This window comes from Primulina eburnea, chromosome 5, assembly GCF_022965805.1.
Source record: "Primulina eburnea isolate SZY01 chromosome 5, ASM2296580v1, whole genome shotgun sequence".
Classification (NCBI taxonomy): Eukaryota; Viridiplantae; Streptophyta; class Magnoliopsida; order Lamiales; family Gesneriaceae; genus Primulina; species Primulina eburnea.
The window spans coordinates 3,178,311-3,200,828 of record NC_133105.1 but is presented as its reverse complement, the minus strand read 5'-3'; the positions used below and the strand labels follow the sequence as shown (position 1 = coordinate 3,200,828).

General features: G+C 34.4%; 3 protein-coding genes and 1 pseudogene across 7 annotated transcripts; 3 read left to right on the top strand and 1 right to left on the bottom strand.

The window, feature by feature from the left end:
• LOC140832344 (12-oxophytodienoate reductase 3-like) lies at positions 1–3,057 on the bottom strand. Its single transcript, XM_073196307.1, has 5 exons — positions 2,871–3,057; positions 2,593–2,733; positions 1,523–1,653; positions 1,211–1,393; positions 1–909 (listed from the first exon to the last, which is right to left on the bottom strand). Exons 1-5 carry the CDS (start codon positions 2,948–2,950, stop codon positions 248–250), a joined length of 1,197 nt encoding a protein of 398 aa, XP_073052408.1. The 5' UTR covers positions 2,951–3,057; the 3' UTR covers positions 1–247.
• A 4,145-nt stretch (positions 3,058–7,202) lies between these two features.
• On the top strand, positions 7,203–17,922 carry LOC140832343 (uncharacterized). The gene is made up of 18 exons (XM_073196306.1): positions 7,203–7,500; positions 7,861–8,049; positions 8,145–8,228; positions 11,900–11,959; positions 12,241–12,285; positions 12,405–12,604; positions 13,267–13,632; positions 13,769–13,943; positions 14,031–14,228; positions 14,463–14,552; positions 14,736–14,798; positions 15,143–15,217; positions 15,359–15,409; positions 15,857–15,934; positions 16,242–16,376; positions 16,520–16,627; positions 17,366–17,431; positions 17,570–17,922. Exons 1-18 carry the CDS (start codon positions 7,204–7,206, stop codon positions 17,636–17,638), a joined length of 2,349 nt encoding a protein of 782 aa, XP_073052407.1. The 5' UTR covers position 7,203; the 3' UTR covers positions 17,639–17,922.
• An 895-nt stretch (positions 17,923–18,817) lies between these two features.
• Positions 18,818–20,564, top strand: LOC140832341 (bet1-like SNARE 1-1). 5 transcript variants are annotated; one of them, XM_073196304.1, is made up of 6 exons: positions 18,818–18,918; positions 19,154–19,210; positions 19,674–19,821; positions 19,942–19,998; positions 20,104–20,163; positions 20,257–20,564. In XM_073196304.1, the coding sequence occupies exons 2-6, from the start codon at positions 19,197–19,199 to the stop codon at positions 20,344–20,346; spliced, it is 369 nt and encodes a 122-aa protein (XP_073052405.1). In that variant the 5' UTR covers positions 18,818–18,918; positions 19,154–19,196; the 3' UTR covers positions 20,347–20,564. The 5 variants fall into 5 exon arrangements, with proteins under 5 accessions (XP_073052405.1, XP_073052403.1, XP_073052406.1 ...); XM_073196302.1 differs by having other exon boundaries at positions 18,836–18,918; positions 19,139–19,210; XM_073196305.1 differs by having other exon boundaries at positions 18,912–18,945.
• Positions 20,565–21,115: 551 nt separating this feature from the next.
• LOC140832340 (heme-binding-like protein At3g10130, chloroplastic) lies at positions 21,116–22,459 on the top strand (annotated as a pseudogene).
• Positions 22,460–22,518: the final 59 nt, after the last annotated feature.

Below are 22,518 nucleotides of genomic sequence, written 5' to 3'. Positions count from 1 at the left end.
TCAAGGAAGAGTAAAAGAGCAGATGATTACATAGAATTCAATGTTCACAGTAATTTTCCTCTCAACAAATACACAAGTTTATATGTAAATCTCGAGTTTTGCAAAGCCAGTTTCAACCAATATTATGCTATATTGCACAAAATACACACATCCAATTAAAACTGTGCATCAGACCAGGCCACTGCGGAATATGACCAACAAGCTATACTGCTCAAGCTCTATTCTCCAGATATTGCAATACCGACGTTCAAAGACGCGACATGGGGATGTTATTTATAGTATCGTTTCCGAGAAAAGGGTAGTCGGTATATCCCACGACGGGATCATGCGTATAAAAGGTAGCCCTGATGTACTTGGTCAGAGGTGCATTGATCTCGAGTCTCTTTACCAAGTCCGGATTTGAAATAAAGAACCGACCGTACGCCACCAAATCAGCGTCGTCCTGAGCCACGGCCTCGATTCCTAGCTGCCTAGTGAATCCGCCACTACATATGAACGTTCCCTTGTAAGCCCTTCGCCAAGTCCTCATGAATTGTGCCTCCTCTTCCACACTGCCAGGTCTGCCTGATTCTGTTTGCCCGTAGGCCGTGTATCGGGGCTGAGTCACGTGGAGATACACCAGTTTTGAGCCATGATCTGTTTGAATCTTGTTGAGTCTCTCTACTACCGCGAGTCCGAGGGTGAGTGGGTTTGAGTCCATTGCGTCGAGGTGGTCTATTGCCGGTGAAATTCTGACGCCTACTCGGTCAGCTCCGATGGCTGACACGGTTGCTTGAACAACCTGTGTTAAAAATTTGCAGCGGTTTTCTAGAGACCCACCATATGCATCTGTTCTTTCGTTGATTCCATTCTTCAAAAATTGATCAATGAGATACCCGTGAGCCCCATGGATCTCGATACCATCAAAACCTGCTCGTCTTGTAATTATTAGAGGCAATAAAAGGAACTCACTACATATCTGAGAAATTCTAGAGTAAAAAAATAAGCTAACATTTTGATGACTGGGCATCTTTCACTATATCAAAAAGACATAAAAACATCACTATGAACAAACTAAATGAGCAATTTATTGCATCTAATTGATCTACCATAATGCTCTTACACTTTTTTATTTTCATCGTATGTGAAATCGTCACCACGAAAAGCTTGAGAATTCAAATACTGAACTGAAAGCAATCTCATGATCGATCAATTTACAAGTTTTGGTGACCTGCTTCAATAGCATTCAGGGCCGCCTGACGATAGTGTTGTACCAACTCAGGGATCTCACGAGTTTCCAATTTACGTGGTTTCGGATAAATCTGGTAACTCCCGTCAGGTAAAAGCACCCTCCACCTATTGGATATCGGCTTGTCTGTGGTTGAAACCGGAGCAATTCCACCCGGCTGAAGCACTGCGAACCCAATCAAGAGCATGTTTAAATTCATCATGGGACAAAATGCTACTGAATTACACCGTCGAATATCGAATCAGAAGTCAGAACCACTATCTATATATTTCGAGGACTTGAAAAAGACAGTACCTTGATGAGAAGCTCGGCCAACATGCCATAATTGACAGAAGATAATAGCACCCTTAGCATGAACAGCATCCACCACTTCCCTCCATGCCTCCACTTGCTCCTTGTTAAAAATACCTGGCACGTGCGGAAACCTGCATGGAGTCGAACAACAAACGGAAAATACAAATGAAAACAATATTACCATGTACGTATAAAATTTAATAGAAGAATGTGTGTTTGATGTTTAGAATATGGCAAAACAAGTAAATAGAAATAATATAAGAAATTTAAGTTAATTGAATTAGATTGTAAATAATAATTTCAATCTGAAGAAAAGGGAAAGTCCAATAATGGACTCCCTACATAATTTTGATCACACAAACAGAGATATTTAGTGAAACCCATTATTTTTAAAACATAAAAATATTAATTGGGATGGTAGTTTGGTCAAATAACATAAAAATATATAAATTAAAAAAACTTAATGAAGAATTTGAAACGATGGTGAGACCTCGGATTAATATAAATGTACCCATTTCTTGCCAACGAATTTTTGTGGTTTTAACATAAAAATATTTAAATTAAAAAAACTTAATGAAGAATTTGAAACGATGGTGAGACCTCGGATTAATATAAATGTACCCATTTCTTGCCAACGAATTTTTGTGGTTTTTCAAGTCATCTATACATAAAATTATATTGAGATTTGAGGTTAAAAAAAAAGAAGAAATAAATATATTTTTATTGAATTCAAGATGTCGCTTTTTTGCTTTGAAATCTTCCTTTTTTAACATAAATTTACGTGTAAGCTCGCGAGCAGTTCAACTTTAAGTTTAAAACACAACCTTTTTAGCTCACTGGATTTTTACTGCGAATTTTTACAAATTTATTTATTTTTAAAACGAAAGAGCTTTTTTTTTTCTTTTTGTTGCAATTATTTACCCAATGGGTGAGCATGAAAATATAAATGGGGATGGACCACACAAAAGCTTTTCCAAGAGTAACGAGATTATTAACGTAAGATCAGTAATGCTACTGGGAGGGGCAATAATTCTTGCTTTCCCTACCAGATGCTGGATTTACAAAATTACCCTGCGGCAGTGGGGGAGATCATGGTACCCTCCGTGATAAGGAGTCCACCTTTTGTAGCTCTCTGTGAGTAATATTGAGCGAGGGCAGGCTGGGGGATGCTGTTCAAAGCTCTGCATCTGGTCATGGGAGCAAGAACCACCCTGCACACAAGATAGATCATTTCAAGAACATCAAAGATTCACCAAAAATACGAGATTAAGAAGCAGAAAATTGATCTGGAAAGTTGAAGGAATTGTTTATTCTCAGGTGTTGGGGTGAAGATCCATGGCTTACGTACCTGTGAGAAAGATTGAATCTTCCCATCTTGTATGGTGAGAAAAGAGATGGGCTTCGTCCATCCAACTTCGTTTCCGCCATTTCTACACAATGAAGCTCCGAGACGACTCGAAAGGTAGAAAGAGAAGTTCTGCAATGATTTCTTTATTGGATCTTTTTTAGGGAAAAAGAGAACGGTCTGGTGTGCTATATATTAAAGAAGCTTGGTTACGTGTGGTCGGTGGGGGTAGTTTTGTCAAAGACAATAATGCATATAATTTCTTGAACTACGAAATGGGGAAAATAACATTAAGAAATTGTAGATTTACTCCCATTTACGCACGATGTTCATATGTGAGTCCAATGTCCAATCTGATATAATTGATTATTTAATAGAATTTAACAAATTTTTTATTTTGAATTTGAATTATTTATTATGTAGATAAATATAGCATAGACTCAAGTTAAGCATTCTTGAAATTCAGTTCGATTTGCTTGCCATCTTACGAGTATGTGTTTCGAGCATAGTTTTGTGAACATGTTCGAATCTTTCGAACCGATTTTAAACTCGAGTTTTAATTTGAATTCGAACAAAAAATAAATTTTCGAATTTCGAATCGAGCTCGAACTCGAATAGAACTAATTCGAGCATTTAAATTTTTGTCATATTCGGTTCGTTTATACCATTGCTTGGATGAAGGGGGTGGAAGTTATGGACTCGAAACCAATGATTTGACATCATTAGATTGTTACGATCAATTTCAAATTCACCTCTTCATTACGTTCTTAACTTATGTAAATACGACATAATTTATGATAATATCCCTTCCCAACTCAAATTTTCTTCCCCCAAATCAAATTCTTCTATCGATATGTAAAAACTTTATGTATAAAATGGTGATTTTTAAGGCAATAGTGATCCACCAAAACATAATTGGCATTATTTTTAGATATCCCATTCACTTAAAAAAAAATGTCTTTAGTGGAGCTTTAATTGGGTTGGGCCAGATATGGGCCATGGTCTGGACTTCGAACATGGACTTTTCCCTGACCCGCTGTGCCTAATCTTATATGGAAACCGTCACATTAAATGAATCTGATCGAACCATATATACTTGTCAACGAGTACAGACAATTCGTAGCAAACGGATATTACAATATCATGCAAAAAATCCGACACGCAAAAATTGGAGAATCTGTATTTTTTTTAATCATATATAAGGAAAAAAAATTCAATTGCTTATAACTTTTGTTAAAAATTATAGAAGATGAAGCGATATTTCCAAACACTCCGAAACATTTACAGTCAGCTAGAAGACAATAAATACATCTTAGAAACTCTCTCAAACACTCATTTAAACTCGAAAACCATAAACTCAAAATAATCAAAACTCATAATTAAAGTTGAAAAAAGCGAGTGGATAAACTTGAAAATATTTGGTTGTGAATAATCAAGTACATTGGAAGAAGCAGCCTAAGACTATACACTATAATGAAAATTATTCGTGTCACATTATGTCGCACTTGTTTTTTTTAATTCAAGGACAAGGCATAAACATCTGGTCTACGTTAAATTAGTTGTTATTTGGAGTTAAATAAAAATGCAAGAGTTAGAGCTCGAAATCGTGACCTCGTTTCAATATATTATCCATAACATTTTTTTTATTTTTCGAGTAAGAGCATAATAAGTTGAATTGAAACGAAACTTGTGAACTTCTACAATTGGAGTTATTGGAGCAACACCACAAAAAGATTTTACTTGAGTTTGATCCGCAAATAGTTCACCAATAAACCATTTAGTATTTTTGACCATGTGAAATTTGGTATTAACATTTTATATAACAATATTATATATTAAAACACATAAATATTTAAATCTTATTATACATATCGTTTGATATAATATGCACTCACCTTAGATATATATTTATGTGAACATTTTAAGATGACTCTCTCATATGTTAGATATGACGAAGACGAAACTGTATATGTCACAATAATGATGTACATGTCCAACAATGATCGCTCTGAAATCAAATTTATACAATAAGTTTGTCATGAAGTTAACATGTGAGTCTATGTTATATCGTTGTATAAAATAATCAATCGATTATTTTATTTTAAATTAAAAATATGAGAACTGATCATCTTGTATAAAAAACATGGAGGAGATAAATCTGTCGATATATAGATATGTTGACCGGAAGTGAACATGCCATGTGAAGTGGGAAAACACCCATTCTGTGAAAACTGCACGTGACAGCAGTCCAAAGAATGCGTACCGGCAAGGAAGTAAAGCCACTTCCGCCGTTAACCAAACTTTATTATATTAATTTATTTAATCTTTAATTAAAAAATAAATAAAAATCAGACACCTCGGATCCTTCTAACCGAACATATTTTATTGCCATCACTTAAATACATTTTTGACTAATTGGTCAATTAAACCAACACTAAACAAATTATGATTTTTCCTGAATTAATTTTAAATAATTTATTATTTGTTTGAATGCCAACTGAATTACTTCTTGTGGAAATCAACTGAATTTACCTACTCATTCAAAGCTCGAGAGGAGGAAAATTTAAAATAAAATTAATATAATACAAGAAGATATAAATTTGTAATATCCAATGAAAAATAAATAAATGGAAATAAAACATGAGATCATATCATTTATTTATTTTAATTGGAAATCTAAAAATTAATTGTTCCAAGCGATTAAATGGATTTATTAATTAGTGCCTTAAAAAAAGAAAGAATAAATTTATTACATAGGGGAGCGAGGATAACAATAATAATTAGAGTAAGTCTCATGTGAGATCGTCTCACGGATTATAATCTGTTAGACGAATCAACCCTACCCATATTCACAATAAAAAGTAATACTCTTAGCATAAAAAGTAATATTTTTCATAAGTGACCCATATAAGAGATCCGTCTCACAAATACGACCCGTGAGACCGTCTCACACAAGTTTTTGCCTAATAATTATACATCATACTTTTTTTTTTCTTTCTCTCCATTTGTTGGGAGGTTTTCGCCATTAAATATATGACCGAAACATCAACAAAGACGCAGCTTTCCTTCTCTGTATGGCCGCCTGAAACTCCCTGTTTTTCTTAATAAAGACTTCTTCAATCTTTGATTTTCACGTCTCTCTTCCTTCATTTATCTTTGTTAAAAGGTGATTTTTTTTTGGTTGAGAATTTATATGGATACACGCTTTTATTTTGCTAAGTTTGATTGGATTCTTAATCCGTTTCTGAATTTCTGCTCACCTTCTCGAATTATTGGCGGTTTCCTGCGAAGGGTTGGTTGTATGTTTGTTTCTGATGGACGTAGTTAAAAAAGGAGGCTTAAGCTCAAATCTTGTGGGATTTTACCGTTGAATTCGTTAATAAATTCATATACATGAGGTGTAAAGTTGTGATCTTGATTCTGAAAGTAGGAAATCTTTGTAAAGTTGTGATCTTTTTGATCTCTCAGTGGTTTTTTCTTTAATTGATGAGTATAAGGTAGGTAGGTGGAAGTAAACAAAGCTTTTCCTTGTCTTTTTTAAATAGAGAAAAAAAATTATACACTTATAGTACCATGTAGATACAGATGTCTTTTTTTTTTTAAAAGAATTTAATCTAGTTTGTTTTTATTTTTTAAGAACGTGTTGAGGGGTTAGCGGTTAGGCAAAATGAATAATGATTGAATTGGTGTATTCTTGATTTTTGCCTCCAATTAGTATTTTCTTTCTCCTATCTGTACACCAAGACATGGAGTGTCTGATGTAAAAATTGAAGAATATATTATATCAACACCCTGTCTTGACCACAATCTTTTATGTGGAGAATCTCTGTAGTCTGAAAAAGTTATGGATTTTACTCTTCTCTATGTAGGGACGGAACTGAAATTCGGGAGCGGAGGGGAGAGTATATGGATTTTGGTGGGAGGGGCGAAAGTTTTAGAGCACATAACATAAAATTTTGAAAAATATTCGCTTTAGAGATGGTCCCCTTCTGTGTGTAATTTTGATCCCATGGAATTCTACATACGATTGTAATAGCTCAACTTAGGAACAACTTCAAAGATTTGTATTGGTTTGATTGTTTTTGTTTATTTCTCTCAATTTTTTCTTACCGGAATATATATATGACCACCTAATACACCACAAGAAGGGACTGGAACGACGTACCATCATTTTTTCTAAGATAAGAGTAGAAGTTGGAAGCTTAAAATCTGGAGTCGCGCAAGGATCTTCATTCTTATCTGTGGATTTTTCTTACAATGGATGTCATAAAACATAATGCCATTGTTCAAAATGCAAATATCAGCGTGTGGTTTCAGTAGAGTGGAGGTTTAATAGATGGAGAAAAGTGAAGAGTCGGGTAGCCCTGGGTGGAGTGCATCATTCTTCATGCAAACGACTGAAGATGTGGCCAGAGCTGTTGCTGCTGCAGCAGCAGCTGTTCATTCTCCACGACCTTCTGTGGTATATTCATCAAAAGTCGAAAGTGGGGGTCAGCTTCACAGACTTCAGCAGCATGTATCTAGAATTATCAAGGGTCTATCAAGTCCTCCTGAAGTGAAAAGTGGGCATTACAACCCAGAAATTCTTACTAGTCAAAAACGTCAATGGGCTAGCTTTCAATTGCAGTCCCTGGTATCTTGTCTCATAATTTCATGAGTTTTCTTTACGCGTTTGTAGTCTTAGTTTAATTTGTGCCTAATGCTCATTATCTGGTTTTGTAGATAGTTTATTCAAGAAAAAAATTGAAATACCACTCTCTAGCACAACACTTGTTGGCTAGAACAAATTGTAACTGATCTAGAAACCCCACCTTTTTCTAATCTAATATCTAAATACCACTCTCTACCACAACACTTGTTGACTAGAACAAATTGTAACTAATCTAGAAACCCTCCTTTTTCTAATCTAATATCTAAAGTGAAGCCATTAATATACAAAGTTGGAAGTTTTTGCTTTGAAGTTTTCCATGATTTATGATGCTAATGTTTGCAGGATCACAGAGTCTGGAAGGAGCCGTCAAATCTTTTTGAGAGCATGGTAGTTGTTGGGCTCCCTCCCACTTGTGACATTCAAGCACTTCAAAATCTTTACTTTTCTAGAAAGTCCGAAGGCTCTGGGAGGTTTCGAAGTGCGCTTGGTGGTTCGCATCAGTCTCGTGTAGAACCTAATCTCGAGCCTCAGGTGTTGATTTTATTTATTCTTCCACCAACTTTGTTGTGAGAAAATTTAAATGATAATCATAAAAGTGGCAAACAATATTCTTTAATGGTTTTCAGGTTTTGTTCGTTTACCCTCCCGGCAAACAGTTGCCTCTCAAATATAAGGATCTCCTTTCATTTTGCTTTCCTGCAGGAGTAGAGGTGTTGTGAAATGCAATTGTTTGTTTTCCTCTCATAGCATAATTGAAGTCTGTCTATTTTATTACTTTCATCTTATTTCTCCTTGGAGTTATCATTTTCTTGTTTGGCATTTGGGTTGAGAAATGAGGTTAACATGGTTTAAATGGGTAAGCATGGGGGAAAGCCATATAAAGGTGCAAATTAGAGTAACATCCGATGCTTGTTAATGATGATTAAAATCAATCTTTTGTTCATTATCCTTGATAAATTTTTTGGGACTTTATACACAAATCAATGGTTGTTCTGCAGCTCTGTGGGTGTGTTTAAATATGTCTGCATATGTGTTTTAAATCCACACAATAATGTTTTGTAGGTTTTAAAAATTTTATGGCACTTCTTTGTTCGATATCCTAAGAAGGCCTTTATTTGTAAATGGACCCTTTTTTCGTCTATTCCTGTTCTATTGCATGGGTATTTTCGCTTTACTGTTAGATTATTAATGTAACATCCTGTAATAAAATAACTACTACTAGTTTAAAATTTGCGGAAAATAAAAATTTTTCTTATTTAAATAGTAAACCGTCTCCATCTGAATTTAAATATAATGATCGACTAAATTTTTGAAAATAATCCAAGTACAAAAAATTTCCATGACATAAAAAAAATCATTAATGACTATTGTAAAAGCGTTGTCCAAAACGAGCATTTGAAAATACTTGTTTCCTAACAAAATTTTGAATAAATAAAAATCAGAGTAAAATGTTTAACGTGCATAAAATCCTTTAATAACAATAACGGTCCTCGGGTTTGCACTGCACACAGTCCGAGCAAGCTCGCTGGTCAGCACCTCCTGCTCCTCAAAAGCATCAACATATGCATCGATCAAATCTAATGAGCCTAAAGACTCAAAATACATAAACCATGAATAGCAAATAGTACTTAATAAAATCACATGCATTTGAAAGTAACATGTACGAAATAACAGCTGAACATACATAAACATTGACGTGCCATAATTGCATAAACATTTTCATAAAAGTGCTTCCATCATAATATACATAATCATACTTAATTTTGCGTAGAAATATGTTCAAAGCAAGTGGCATGTAACATAAATTGCTTGATCAGACTAAACCGCAGTACTGGGCTGGCAGGGATCACCACAACCTTTCGACCGGATGTCCACTCCCACATACATAAATCCTCGGTCATACTTTACAGGGTGGAGAGGTCTCCGGTCATGTTTTACCGCTTTCCAATCCCATAATCATAAATCCTCAGTCATGCTTTAACGGGTGGCCACATGACAAATTATATACCTCCAAAATAAAATATATATTATTTGCACGTCAATCATATTTACAACGTCGTGGGCTTCGTTGGAACGCCTTAGACATGCTGCCCCAACCACAACAGCAAAGATCCGGGAGATCCCAACGAATTCTGCAACCAAACACTTGAGAAAACGTGAAGAACATGCACAAATTTTCACAGCTTGAGCGGTTTTACGATAAATTCTTATCAGAAAATTACGAATTTGTTATCGAATGAAATATAACACAGAGTACTACAAATCATATGTTGAAAACATTTCCAGAAAACCAATTTATAAGTCGCAGAATTCGAAATAACAGAGAGTGACTGATTTTGTGACATAGAAATTTCACAGCTTGTGTGGTTTTACGATAAAAATCATATCTCTCCACGTTTCTTATCAGATAATTACGAATTTGCTATCAAATCGAAGATAACACAGAGTGCTACAAATCATATGAAAACATTTCAAGAAAACCAATTCGATATAACAGAGAGTGACGGGTTTTGTGACACAGAAATTTCACAGCTTGTGCGGTTTTACGATAAAAATCATATCTCCCTCGTTTCTTATCAGAAAATTACGAATTTGCTATCGAACGAAGGTATTATAGAGTACTACAAATCATATGTTGAAGACATTTCCAGAAAATGGATCTATAAAACACATGAATCGAAATAACAGCAAATGGCAGATTTTGTGACTCAAAATTTTCAGAAATCGTTTAAATCATATCCCATCAAACTTTGCACATGAAGAACGATTTTCATGCCCAATATATATCAAAATACATAATATGACGAGATCGATGCGTAAAAGAAAAGTTTATACATGTCTTTGCATCTAAACGCTCGAATAAACGAATACCGGCGCGAGGATATGGGGAGGATGAATTGAGGACGTTTCCTTGACGTTTTTCTTGACAAAAACTCACCAAAATCTCTAAAATATTGCTAGGATGAGTGCCCAAGAGGCTGTTGCTCAAGGGAGGCACAACCCTAGCTTTACACGTTATTTAGTGTATGTAAAAGTGTGATTGTGTGTGTTTGTAGGTCTGCGTGATTTATTTTATTATTATTTTTTCTTTCTTTTTTTCCTTAACTTTTAATCAACTTGATTAAATGGCTAAACTACTAATTAGGCTAAATTATTAAGCCCACAAAATTTATAAAATAATAAACCATAAGTTAAAGAATTAACTCCTAATTTTCGAAAATTGCAAATAAAATGCTTAGATATTTTAATTCATCTAATAAATTAAATGTGACCTTAAAATGCTATATTTCATAAATAGTTAAAAATAAATAATTGTTTAACTTAAAATAAAATATAACATTTAATTTTATCGTTTTAATTGTCTCCGGTCTCCTATCCCCGGCCAAAAATCGAATATTCGCCTGAAAAACTCAAGAAATGCATTTAAATCTCATAAAAATAAACATATAACTATTTAAAATAAAGTAAACATGTTGAATTCATCATTTAATTCTTTTAAATCAATTAAATTAATTAACCTATTAAATTATGTATGCGGTTTACGTTGTACTGATTTTTGGGCACTACAAGTAATATATTAACGTTCATAATCGATGATATAACTTCTCCTAAATAATTTGTTAAACTCTTTTCTTAGTTAAAAAAGTTATAAAATATGTTAGTATTAAACTTCATATTATTATATTATTTCATACTTATCATGTTATCCTACTAGTGCATATATAGTTAATTTTTTTCATATATCTTCTTGTGATATTATAATTTACTACTGAATTAGAAATTGAACTAAAAATATAATTACAAAGTTGTACCAAAATTATAAAAAAAACATGTAGTGAGAAAATTAAAATGATAAAACATTTAAAGGTGATATAAAGATGGATTATTTGATAAAATTAATATTGGAGTTACATATTATTGTTGAAGTGATACAAATTAATCCAATCAATGTATATTGTCGTGATAACTCATTATCCATTAATTATATATTAGGTAGAATAAATATAAAATTTGATATTCCATTTTTGCTCTTGCAGCGATTAGAATTTTACATATGTATCATTAACGAGTTTTTGGATTTGTATTGATAACAAGGTCCTTTTTATCTTTTTACAGTTGGAAAATAAAGCCCATGATTAACACTTTTATAGGAATGTAGATGTAGATATAGATTATTGTGGAAAGTACAAGGGATATGAAAGGTCTCAACAGAACTTCAGTCTCATGCTTTTTTGGATTTTCTTTTCTTTAAAACTCTGCTGTTGATGCTCATTTGCAGTGATTGATAGGGTTAACAGAAACTGTGCTTTGTGTAAGATCAATTTCCGTGACTGAGATCAAAACGAGATACTTTTGGGTTTCTAAGTCAACTTTGTTACAGGTTAATGCTGTTGAGAGAACTCCATCAATGAGTGAGCTAAACGAGATACTTTTGGGGCAGGTATTTTTAGAGTGCTTCTTCTGAAAACTTACACGATGACTTCCCAACTCTCTTCCCCACTGGCCTTTTTTCCGTCTCTCTTTTTTATTCAGTTATGATTTTCATAAGGTTTTCAGTGTATTTTGACGAGTGCCTTTTTTCCATTCCATTTTTTATATGTATTTATCACCTTGGGGAGGTTGGGACTTGGGTGTTTGAAGAGATTCTATTAGTGCCCATTTAAAGTCATTAGCTATCTTTACCAAGTGCAGTGGTAATCAATATGGGTGCTGTATTTACAGGAGCATCTGAAACAGAGTGATCTGTCCTTCGTCTTCCGGCTGCAGGTGTGCTGAGACAATTCTTTACATGTTTTGCAGTTTGGCTCTTGATTTTTTTTTGCCAATCTTGGTTTTTACTATACATTATTTCCCTTAAGGTTTCTGACGGCATTGAAATCTTCCAGGTGGCAGATGATTCAACTCTTTATGGTTGCTGTGTTTTGGTTGATGAAATCATACGAAAGCCATCGGGATTGATCTCTATGATGTCAGATGGGCATCCCTTTTCTTCTAGCCTAGGCCGGCATATTTTGACCACACGTCGCTGTTACTGCATTCTTTCAAGGCTTCCATTTTTTGAATTGCATTTTGGAGTATTGAATAGGTCTGTCAATTGATGTGTCGATGTTGTCTTGTCTAATGCATCTCATTTTGAAGAGATATCTTTCTAGAGCCTTGTTTTATTGCAAAAACATTTCATCTGATAATGATATGATTACTTGCATGGCTAATTTGTTATATTATTACTAGCTTTTTGTGCAATGGCTCACCTGTACCTCATCCTCATCTGAAAAATATGGAGTATGATAGGAGTGGTAAGAGTTATTAAAATGGGTAGTCCATATATGTTTTTTATGTGGATTGTGTGGGAAGAAGCTGCTAGAAATGTTTAGATTCCTTTATTATTTTGATTGATGGTTCTGTTTTTCTTACTTCATGGCAAACTTTGATAATGGCAGATTTGTGATCTTTTTAAAATTATTGTGCTTCTCACTTTGATATTCCTAGAAATGGTAGCTCCAGGATCTTTTGGATTAAGTAGTTTTTAAGACACTACACATTTGTGGTTAGCTCAAAATCCTTGTGCATGTTACTTTAGGATCCAATTTTCTTGTGTTTGATGCCGAATGAACTACAGTGATATATTGTTCTTTTGGTATCTCCGCGAATGCACATTAGTGTTTTATACTTTAAACTGCCCGGAAAGGTTATGGTTTCTACTTGCTATTGCTCATCTTTTACTTCATATCTTGCTGTATTCTGTAGCATATTTGCTGAAGAGAGGTTGGAACGGTTAACAAAGGAGATATATAACCTGGATTTGAAGTCACCTGTGAGCTATGATGAGGATGAAACACTGGAAGAGAGCAGTTGTTTAACACTGGAAGATGGAGAAGGTGCAACGCCAAATCGAATGGTTGAAGAAAGAGTGACCAATGATACGTCTTTCTTTAAAAATCAAAGCCCAGATGATGACAGTAATATAAAGGAGGAATCTGGTGTTGATGTTGTGGTTGATGGTTCTATTGAGAATAACATTGCCGGCAATCAATCAGCGGAATGCCGTCTACCAAATACTACTTTACCATTATTACAGTTTCAGCAGCTAGAAAGCTCTGAATCTTCCTCATGGTAGATTAACTTTAATTTTTGGCCTTGTTCTTTTATGATTTTCTACAATCGTCTGGTTACTTGAAAAACACACGCATAGAGAAAATTTTAGTTTTATCACAGATACCATGAACAATTCCTTGCTTCTGCTGTCCAGGAAGGAACATGTTAATTTTAACAAATGCATCATGAACTGTGGATGCGATATTCAGGGCTTTCCAAGTGAATATAGACATTTCAGGAGTGATATTGATGAGGCTGAAGTGGAAGAGGCTTCATCATCTGGCCAAGATATCCTCAGTGAACATAGCGATATAACTGATCGGGCAAAGGTTGGAATTTTTATTCTGGATGTTTTTGGTTCTCATGCACATTATTATCTGTCTACTGAGGAATTCCCATCCCCATTATGTTTTCAGGCAAACAATCATGGATCCTTACGTATAATTTGTGAATATTATCGTTTAAATTGTCCAACACGTGGTTCAACCCTCAAATTCCACCCTTTGGATCATTTGCATTCTCTCGAGTATCATAGACCAAATGAAACAGTCTTACATGTTGCTGGATCAACAATTGATTTGAGATCATGCAGCACGAGTTTGGAGTTAGCAGAGGTATGATTGGAAGAATTTAATTTTTCTACCTTGTCTAAATGTCAAATGGGGAATCCCATTTATGTGATTTCGATTGATACAATATTGTCCTGTAGTATTCACTGAACTTTTTTCTGCCTTCTCTGGTTAGATTTTTTTTTTTTGAGTGAACCTTCTCTGGTTAGATTCTGGTTGTAATATTGAGTGTCGTCCTTTTAACTGAGGAGGTCTGCCATGTGTTGGTTTTCCTTATAGGCCCACAGTGCATTAATGGTGGAGGAGGAAGCCGCTGCTTTATCTGTATGGGCTGTAGCTTGCTTATGTGGTTCCCTTCGATTGGAACACGTAAGTCCATCTCCTATTTGAGTTTCATGCATTGTCATCCAATGAAACATTGATATTCGTTAGATTTCCCGTGAGTATAATTTCCTTTCAATCAGCTTGTTAGAAGGCGCTATATACGATACAAGCACATTCTTTTGAGGTGGATCATTCAATGTCTAAAAGTGTTTCAGTTTCCTTTTTCAGGTATTGACATTATTTGCAGGTGCTCTTCTGGAAAAGCACATTGTGGTCGTTTGTTCAAATTTGGTAGGTGTCAGTTATGTAAATTTTAATTTTTCTGTTAATCATATTTTCTTCTTCTCAATCTGAATGTTTTTGGCATTCGTTCTTTATTGTGTTTTTATACTTGTGCAGTTTTTCTCTCAGTTATATCTGTATAGCATGATGTGTGTTATAATTTAGGGTTGTCATGCTGGTCACAACTTCATCCATAGGAGATTAGCATTAATCACTTTCCTTTTTCAGATACTTAATGCTTGCATCTGCTTTTTTTTTCCCCTTTTATTTTTGCTTTTTTGCTCGTCCTCTGATATATAGTGGAGATGTAATTTTAAAGTTTCTAATATGATTTGGTTTTTGTTGGCCTGCAGGGTATTTTGTCAGCTATAGTTTTGTCAATTATTCCACTGATTCGACCGTATCAATGGCAGAGCTTATTAATGCCGGTATCTCTTTGTCCCGACTGTAATTTTTTCATGGCTTTTTATGCCATTGGCACAATTTTGTTTAGCTCTAGCCTCTAATATGTATTGTGGCTACACTCGTTGATTGTTAATCAGTTAATGTATCTGAGAATGTGTTTGCAGGTCTTGCCAAATGACATGCTGGATTTTCTCGATGCACCTGTCCCTTACATTGTGAGTTTTCCTGTACCTTTTGATTAGTGAAAAAATCATACTCGATTTTTTGGAATTTAATTTTGTAAGTTATTATAGCTGATGAGTTTTGGTGAGTTTTTCAAAATATTTGAACCTGAAAACTTGGGCTGCTGTGCTGGATCCTGAAAGAGACGAACTTTAGATGACTGTACTAGATGATGAACAGTAATCTCGAGAAGTGTAGAGTTTTTCTAGGATACTGATTACGAATAATTCTTATGAGCTCTACCAAGTTCTGAATTTGTAATAAAGAGTTGATAAATATGCAATTTCTCAACTTGAAACTCATATAACCTATATCTCTGATCGTTACGTTGATCAAATTTGAAAAATGTGAATCTTTGGATTCTCAAAGGCGATGTGCTGCAGTTGCCACTTGTTTTCTTTTGAATGCCGTTAATTTATGGATGTCCATATTCTGAGCAGGTAGGTGTGAAGAACAAGACAACTGAAGTTCAGTCAAAGATGACTAATGTCATACTCGTGGATGCAAACCGAAACCAGGTGCTTATAGTTTATAGCTTGGTATTACACACTTGAAAGTGATCCTCGATTTCCACACGAGATATATATATTATGTAGGTAGTACAACATCATGATCCCAATCTTTTGTTGTCTAAACCTTGAATCTTGGTATTCCGATTTGGTACATTTGGTCTCAAGGGGACTTCTAAGGTCTCCTTTTTTCTTAAATCGGTTACACCTTTTGTCTTTGACTGCTGATCTTTACGGTCTTTTAGTAGTCATGCAAAAATTCTTAAGTCGTGATATACTTGTAATCTCTTTTATTTTGGTTGTATCGAGGCAACAGATGAAATCGCCGACTATACCCCAGCTTCCTCAACAAAGAGATCTATATTCACGCCTTAGTCCGTACCATGCGAAGCTTGTTGGAGAAAGCTATTTGGGGAAGAGAAGACCAGTTTATGACTGTACTCCTGTACAGGTATGTAGTTCTGTTGGCGTAGTTAGCCCTTGCTCTGAGTTCTAATTGATTTAATTTAACGAGCAGGGCTTTTGGTAAGCCAATAAAAAACAAGAAAAGGTGAGAAAATTAAATGACTAGTGTATTCATTGTAACATTTTCAGGTTGAAGCTGCCCGAGCATTCTTAGGAGTGTTACGATCTTATTTGGATTCTCTATGTTCCAACATTCGTTCCCATACAATCACTAACGTCCAATCTAACAATGATAAGGTATGTATATATATCTATAACAAAACAATCTCTGAAGGAGCCCATGTTCTTACTTCTTACTGTGCCATTGTTACTGCACTTTGCACTTGAACATGTTTGTGCGCATAACTATGGTTGCATATGATGTAAAGAGTGCATGTAAATACAAAATTTTTCTCAGATTTTTCTTTAGATGCTGGGGCGCTTAATAATATCAGAAAAAAGAAAGTAGCAAATATGGCTTTTAAAATTTTTGTCTTAACTTACATTTTTGAAAGAATAAAAAAAGACTATTAACTGATACAGGTTCTTTTAGAAAAAGTTCTGTTTGATGAAGAATTAGTTTAACCTAAATACTCCTGCATTTGAACTCTTTATAGGTGAAAATTTTGGGAAATGGCATTTAAAGAATGAGAAACCAGGACGTCATATTGCCAAAAGAATCTGATGTAGAAATACAAAAACAACTTTGAAATCTGTTCACTATTTAGTTCTTTACGGTCGTTTCCACTTAGGGAGGAAATTTGCAGCGTTGATTTGCTATGTTAATATCTGGTAATTTTGTAATTCTACTCTCATTGTCGTGACTGGGCAAAAATGTACTTGGCCTACCTGTTATATACGAAAGTAGCTAAAGTTCACCTTGACATGAAAAGGCAAAAAATTGCTTTGTTGCTTAATACCCTATTCTTCTATGGCGATTGAATAAAAGATTTCATCACAGATTGACGCATGAAGATTTTTTTTGTTGATAATCAGGTATCTTTGTTATTAAAGGAGAGTTTCATTGATTCTTTCCCCAGTCGAGACCGACCTTTTATGAAGGCATGTTCCTTACGTCTTGTTTTCATTTCCATGGTTCTTGCGTGAAATTAAAAAGGGCTCCGTATTTTGTTCTTGGATCAGTGAAATTTATAACATAATTCTGATATATTATTTTGTTCTCTGGATATTGGTGAACAGCATTTCTTGGATACACAGCTGTTCTCTGTACATACAGATTTTGTACTCTCTTTTTTCCAGAAAGAATAGTTCCTCGATCAAGGTGTATTAGAGACGATAGATACATTTCCAACGTTTCGACTGCTTGTTATTTCTTCGCGATCTCATTACGTAAGAGTCGAAGGTAACCTTTTTCACGTTGCGTTATAATGGATCCCCATGATTTATAATATGGTGGAGATGATGTCAAGTGTATTTTTTGTAGTAAATTTGGAGGAATGTATGTAAAAGATGATATTGAGCAATGTTTTTTCTGCTGTTTCTATAATGTACCAAACAGTTAGCTGCTTATCGATTCTCTTTGTTTCTCAGAAGTCGTTTGTCTTGTTTTTGAGGTAAATTTGCTTTGTAATAGGTTGTCAACTCATTTCTACTCGTCTGGCGATCGCTTGGTTTAACTACTTGTCTCATGTTAAAATTTGCGAATCGTAGCGCAAAATGTCCCCAAAAATAAACAAAAAAATTTCATTCCCGTATAAGAAAAAATATTATGGAAGAAAAAAAATTATTTGAACTCTGTAGGTCACATGACTTTTACAAAACATTATGAATAAGTTAATAATATATGATATTTAAGTACTCGAATATGTATAATAAATAATGGTATTACATATTTGTCTTTTCGGATGAAAATCGATACAAAATATTAAAAATATGGTATTAATGTATGATATTCGAGTACTAACTGTTTTTGATTTAGTACAAAAGATAAGATTTTGAATATAAAATTATAACAGCTTTATTAATATCATCATTTACTACTTAAATATATATTATTATCGGATCTTATATAATTGGTATTCAGATATAATATATACATTTTTTAAATATTTTGTATCGATTTTGTTCCGATAAAAGACATGTGGGATCAGGAAATGTAAAGACACAATTTTTTTGACAGGAACTGATACAAATTTAAGTTTGGATGTGAAAATTTAAAGCAAATTTACCCTAAGATTTATTGTTATTATTCAAGGTTATTCCCAAATTCAAGGTTATTTTTTTACGATGAAACTCGCGGTCGCGTTTTTTCAATGTTATTGGATAACTAATATACTACAAATCAGGCAGGTTCCTCCAAGAATCATTAGTCCAGTTGTCTGAATTATTGGAGTTCATCGAGATTACTTTGCTTTATCGCTATTTACGTGTAAAATTTAACAAAACACCAAATTTATTTATTCGCATATTGGTCCTCAAAGGACTAAAACACGGCCCACTTGAAGAAATTGCCAAATTTTAACGCTTTATTAAATTTGTCATATTTCTCTCTTTTTTTTTTTTCAAATCGATCGACGTTCGACAATCAGGTATGTTCTTCCATTTTTCCGTTGGAGGTACGCCTAAGATACGCTCTTCGCTTACTTTCTTCAGATCTATAAGGTTTTCTGCGATTGGTACTTTGTTGAGTGAGCATTTCGATTCAGTTTTTTCAATGTAAATTTCTTAAATTTGAGTCTCATCAGGTATCAGTTCAATTACTCTGTGAAATTAATGAGAATTCCGTTGGTGATTTCTTTAATTTTGTAGAAATTTGACTCGCAGGTTACGGTTCTGAGCTACACTGTGATTTCGTATCTCTTAAACTATGAATTCAATAAGGTATTCGCTCGTTTAATTTTGATTGCGTACTAGCTACTGATTTACTTTCTTCTCCAAAAGTTTGAGAGTCAGAGGTTAATATATCTATGAAGAAGAAAACAACTTTGCATGTGCTTTTGATCATGTCGTTAACTTGTAATTTAATATCGATTGTGGACACTCTGGGTGTATATTCTTGATTCCATTTCAATTTTGCTATTTTATTGAATAATGTTCCTTTCTTTGTTTGCTCTTCACTGGTAAATGAGGTCGGGATTTGGATATTGCGTTCTGTTCAGTTAAATCTGCCTGATCCTCCGTCATATGATGATTGTTAATCTATTCGATAGGCGATCTTTAGTTTCTAAATATGCTGTTTATCCATGACAGTTTAGAAGCTACCTTTTCTCTTGGAAGTTTTTATAATGCTTCTGCTTGTTAATGTTAATATTCCTAAATCTGTAACAAAAACAATCTTGGGCAGGAATCGTGACACTAGAGCTGCTCTTTTTGATGGGATTGAGGAGGGAGGTATAAGGGCTTCATCATCTTACTCCTCTCATGAAATTGATGAGCAAGAGAATGATAGAGCAATTGATGGACTGCAAGATCGAGTTGCTATTCTGAAAAGAGTGAGTCACACATGATTTAGTTTAGTATTTTAATATTCACCAGTTGCATTGCTTGGGTGATAATAAAAATTTTCAACTCTAGCTTATTTTCGACATATTAACAAAATGTTACACAAACAGTTGTCAGGTGACATACATGAGGAAGTCGACTCTCATAACCTTATGCTGGACAGGATGGTGCGTAATATATAGCTGAAAGCCTGAAACAGATCCCACATATTGAATTCCGATTGATATTAGAACATTATTTTTTTGTTCTTGATTCTAACTTCTGAACTTCAGGGAAATGACATGGACGCATCAAGAGGAGTTCTGTCGGGAACAATGGATAAGTTTAAGATGGTATTTACCTCAAAATTATTATTATTTTATATCATTTTTCCCCTTTTGATTTGAGTTTGACGTGTCACCTTTGAAATTCTTACTAAACTTCAGGTATTTGAGACCAAATCGAGCCGAAGTATGTTTACGCTCGTGGTATCTTTTGTGGTTATTTTCCTTGTCATATACTATCTTACTCGATAATGGTCCGTTTGTGATTGATGGAGGAGTGTGCTATGGAAACTTGTGTGACTGTAATGCTTATCAGCATTATAATTGATGTCATCATGTCATGGCATAGGAGCTTGTATAAAAATGTTCACCATCATATGTATATGTGAATTACTCGCTTTGTATGTTTTGACTTTTGTTAAGAGTTGCGTTTCTACTTTTGTTAATATTACAAGTCGTGTTTGCGTCTACTTCGCATTTTTTTAAATCCATATCGGGAAACTCTGCTGATCCAAATTCTTGTCAATTCAGTGTTGTGTTTTTATTATGATTAGTATGTTTTCAACCCGAGATATAGGATTTGTGTTTGATAGGTGTCCGAACATCATGACTAAAATCTACCTCAATGACCATTTAGCCAAAATTGTTTCTTCAATGAAGGAAGAAGAATAAGGAAGTGGCTGATATATAAAAATTTCAGCAATCTAATTAAGAAAGTGTTAAGAGGATTGATTCTATGAATACACAATTTCATATTTATTGTAGACAATCTAGTCCAAGAAATATGAGATATGACCCGTTATCTAATATATGGCAAAAATTTGTATGAGACGGTCTCACGGGTCGTATTTTGTGAGACGGATCTTTATTTGGGTCACCCATGAAAATGTATTACTTTTTATGCTAAAAGTATTACTTTTCATTGTGAATATGGGTAGGGTTGACTCGTCTCACAGATTATGATTCGTGAGACGGTCTCACATGAGACCCACTCCTAATATATATTGTAATCGTCACAATCTTGAGGCAATATCTTGGTCATCAATTTAGGCAAATCCCATTAAATGGTAGTAATCATAGAGATCTGATATGAATCGGCACCCATGAACACAATTTCAAACTCGTGATTCCAGTCAACTTTGTCGAAGAAATATAATCCGAGATTATAACGTTGATGTGTGACATAGGCAACAACAAATCTTGAGAGCACAGAGTTAGGAAAATACCATCAAATATCAATATTCATCGAAAACCCATTTTCTACAATTGCATCCACACACATTTACCCCTATAAAAACCCTCGTACCTAGCCCGAACAACTCACATTCTCATATATCTATTGGGGCATTAATTTGTCGTATATAATGATTTCATTGAAGGGAGATCTGTTTTTTTAATTTATGGGTTTTAATTTAAGCTGGTTGGTCATGTCGGAATGCAAGGGTAAGTTCGAATTCCCACAACCATTGGTTTGCTCACTCAGAGAGTGCCCTCCATATGAAGTCATTTATAGTGATAAAGACTATGAGATTCGGAGTTGCGAGGAAGCCAATTGGGTGTGGAGTACGTACTACCATTATTTTCAATTCTTACCAGGATGCTGACTAACGATGGATTTTTAGTGTAAGCTAAATGGTTTATGACAATCTTAATAATTTGTTTTGCAATTCTAGTTTTTTTTATATGGGAATAGTTACTGTGACATTGGACACGTACATTAGTATCATGTCATGTCATGCGAAAACAAATAAATCGAATAAAACAATGATAGCGAACTAAGATTGAAATCTGACAATTTATATGAAAAAAAATATACATATCGCAACTTTCTCTTATTTTAATCTGATCTGTAGTAAGTGATTATATTCTTCTATTATATAGCTTATTCAATTACTTTCTCGGTGGCAACCATGTACAAATCAAGATGAACATGACATCTCCGATACTAGTCGGATGTCAAGAAACCATCGGCCGATGTTAATGGCTCGGCCTACACTATATTCGCTTACTTGCCAAAAGAATACCAGAACAACATGCCCGCACCAGACACGGATCAAATAAAGATAGTGAAGTTACCCCGAAACAAATATTGTGCTGTAAGAAGATTTGGTGGATTCATTATGAACAGCAATATTCCCACAGAGATTGCGGCCTTGAGGAAAACCCTCCAAGGCACCTCTTATAAAAGAGTGGCTTCGACCCAGAACTTCACCCTCGCGGGGTATAATTCACCATTCAAGCTCAAAGATCGTGTGAACGAAGTCATTTTGTGGTTCGACTAAATATAAATGTTTTGCTATTCCAGGATGGAGTTCTCTTAATTCTGTTGTTACATCCATCCCTTAAAATGAAATAATCTTTTTTGAGAATTTAAGAAGTTTATTCGACTGATTTATCTGTTGTTGGATACTCCGGTGTGCAATA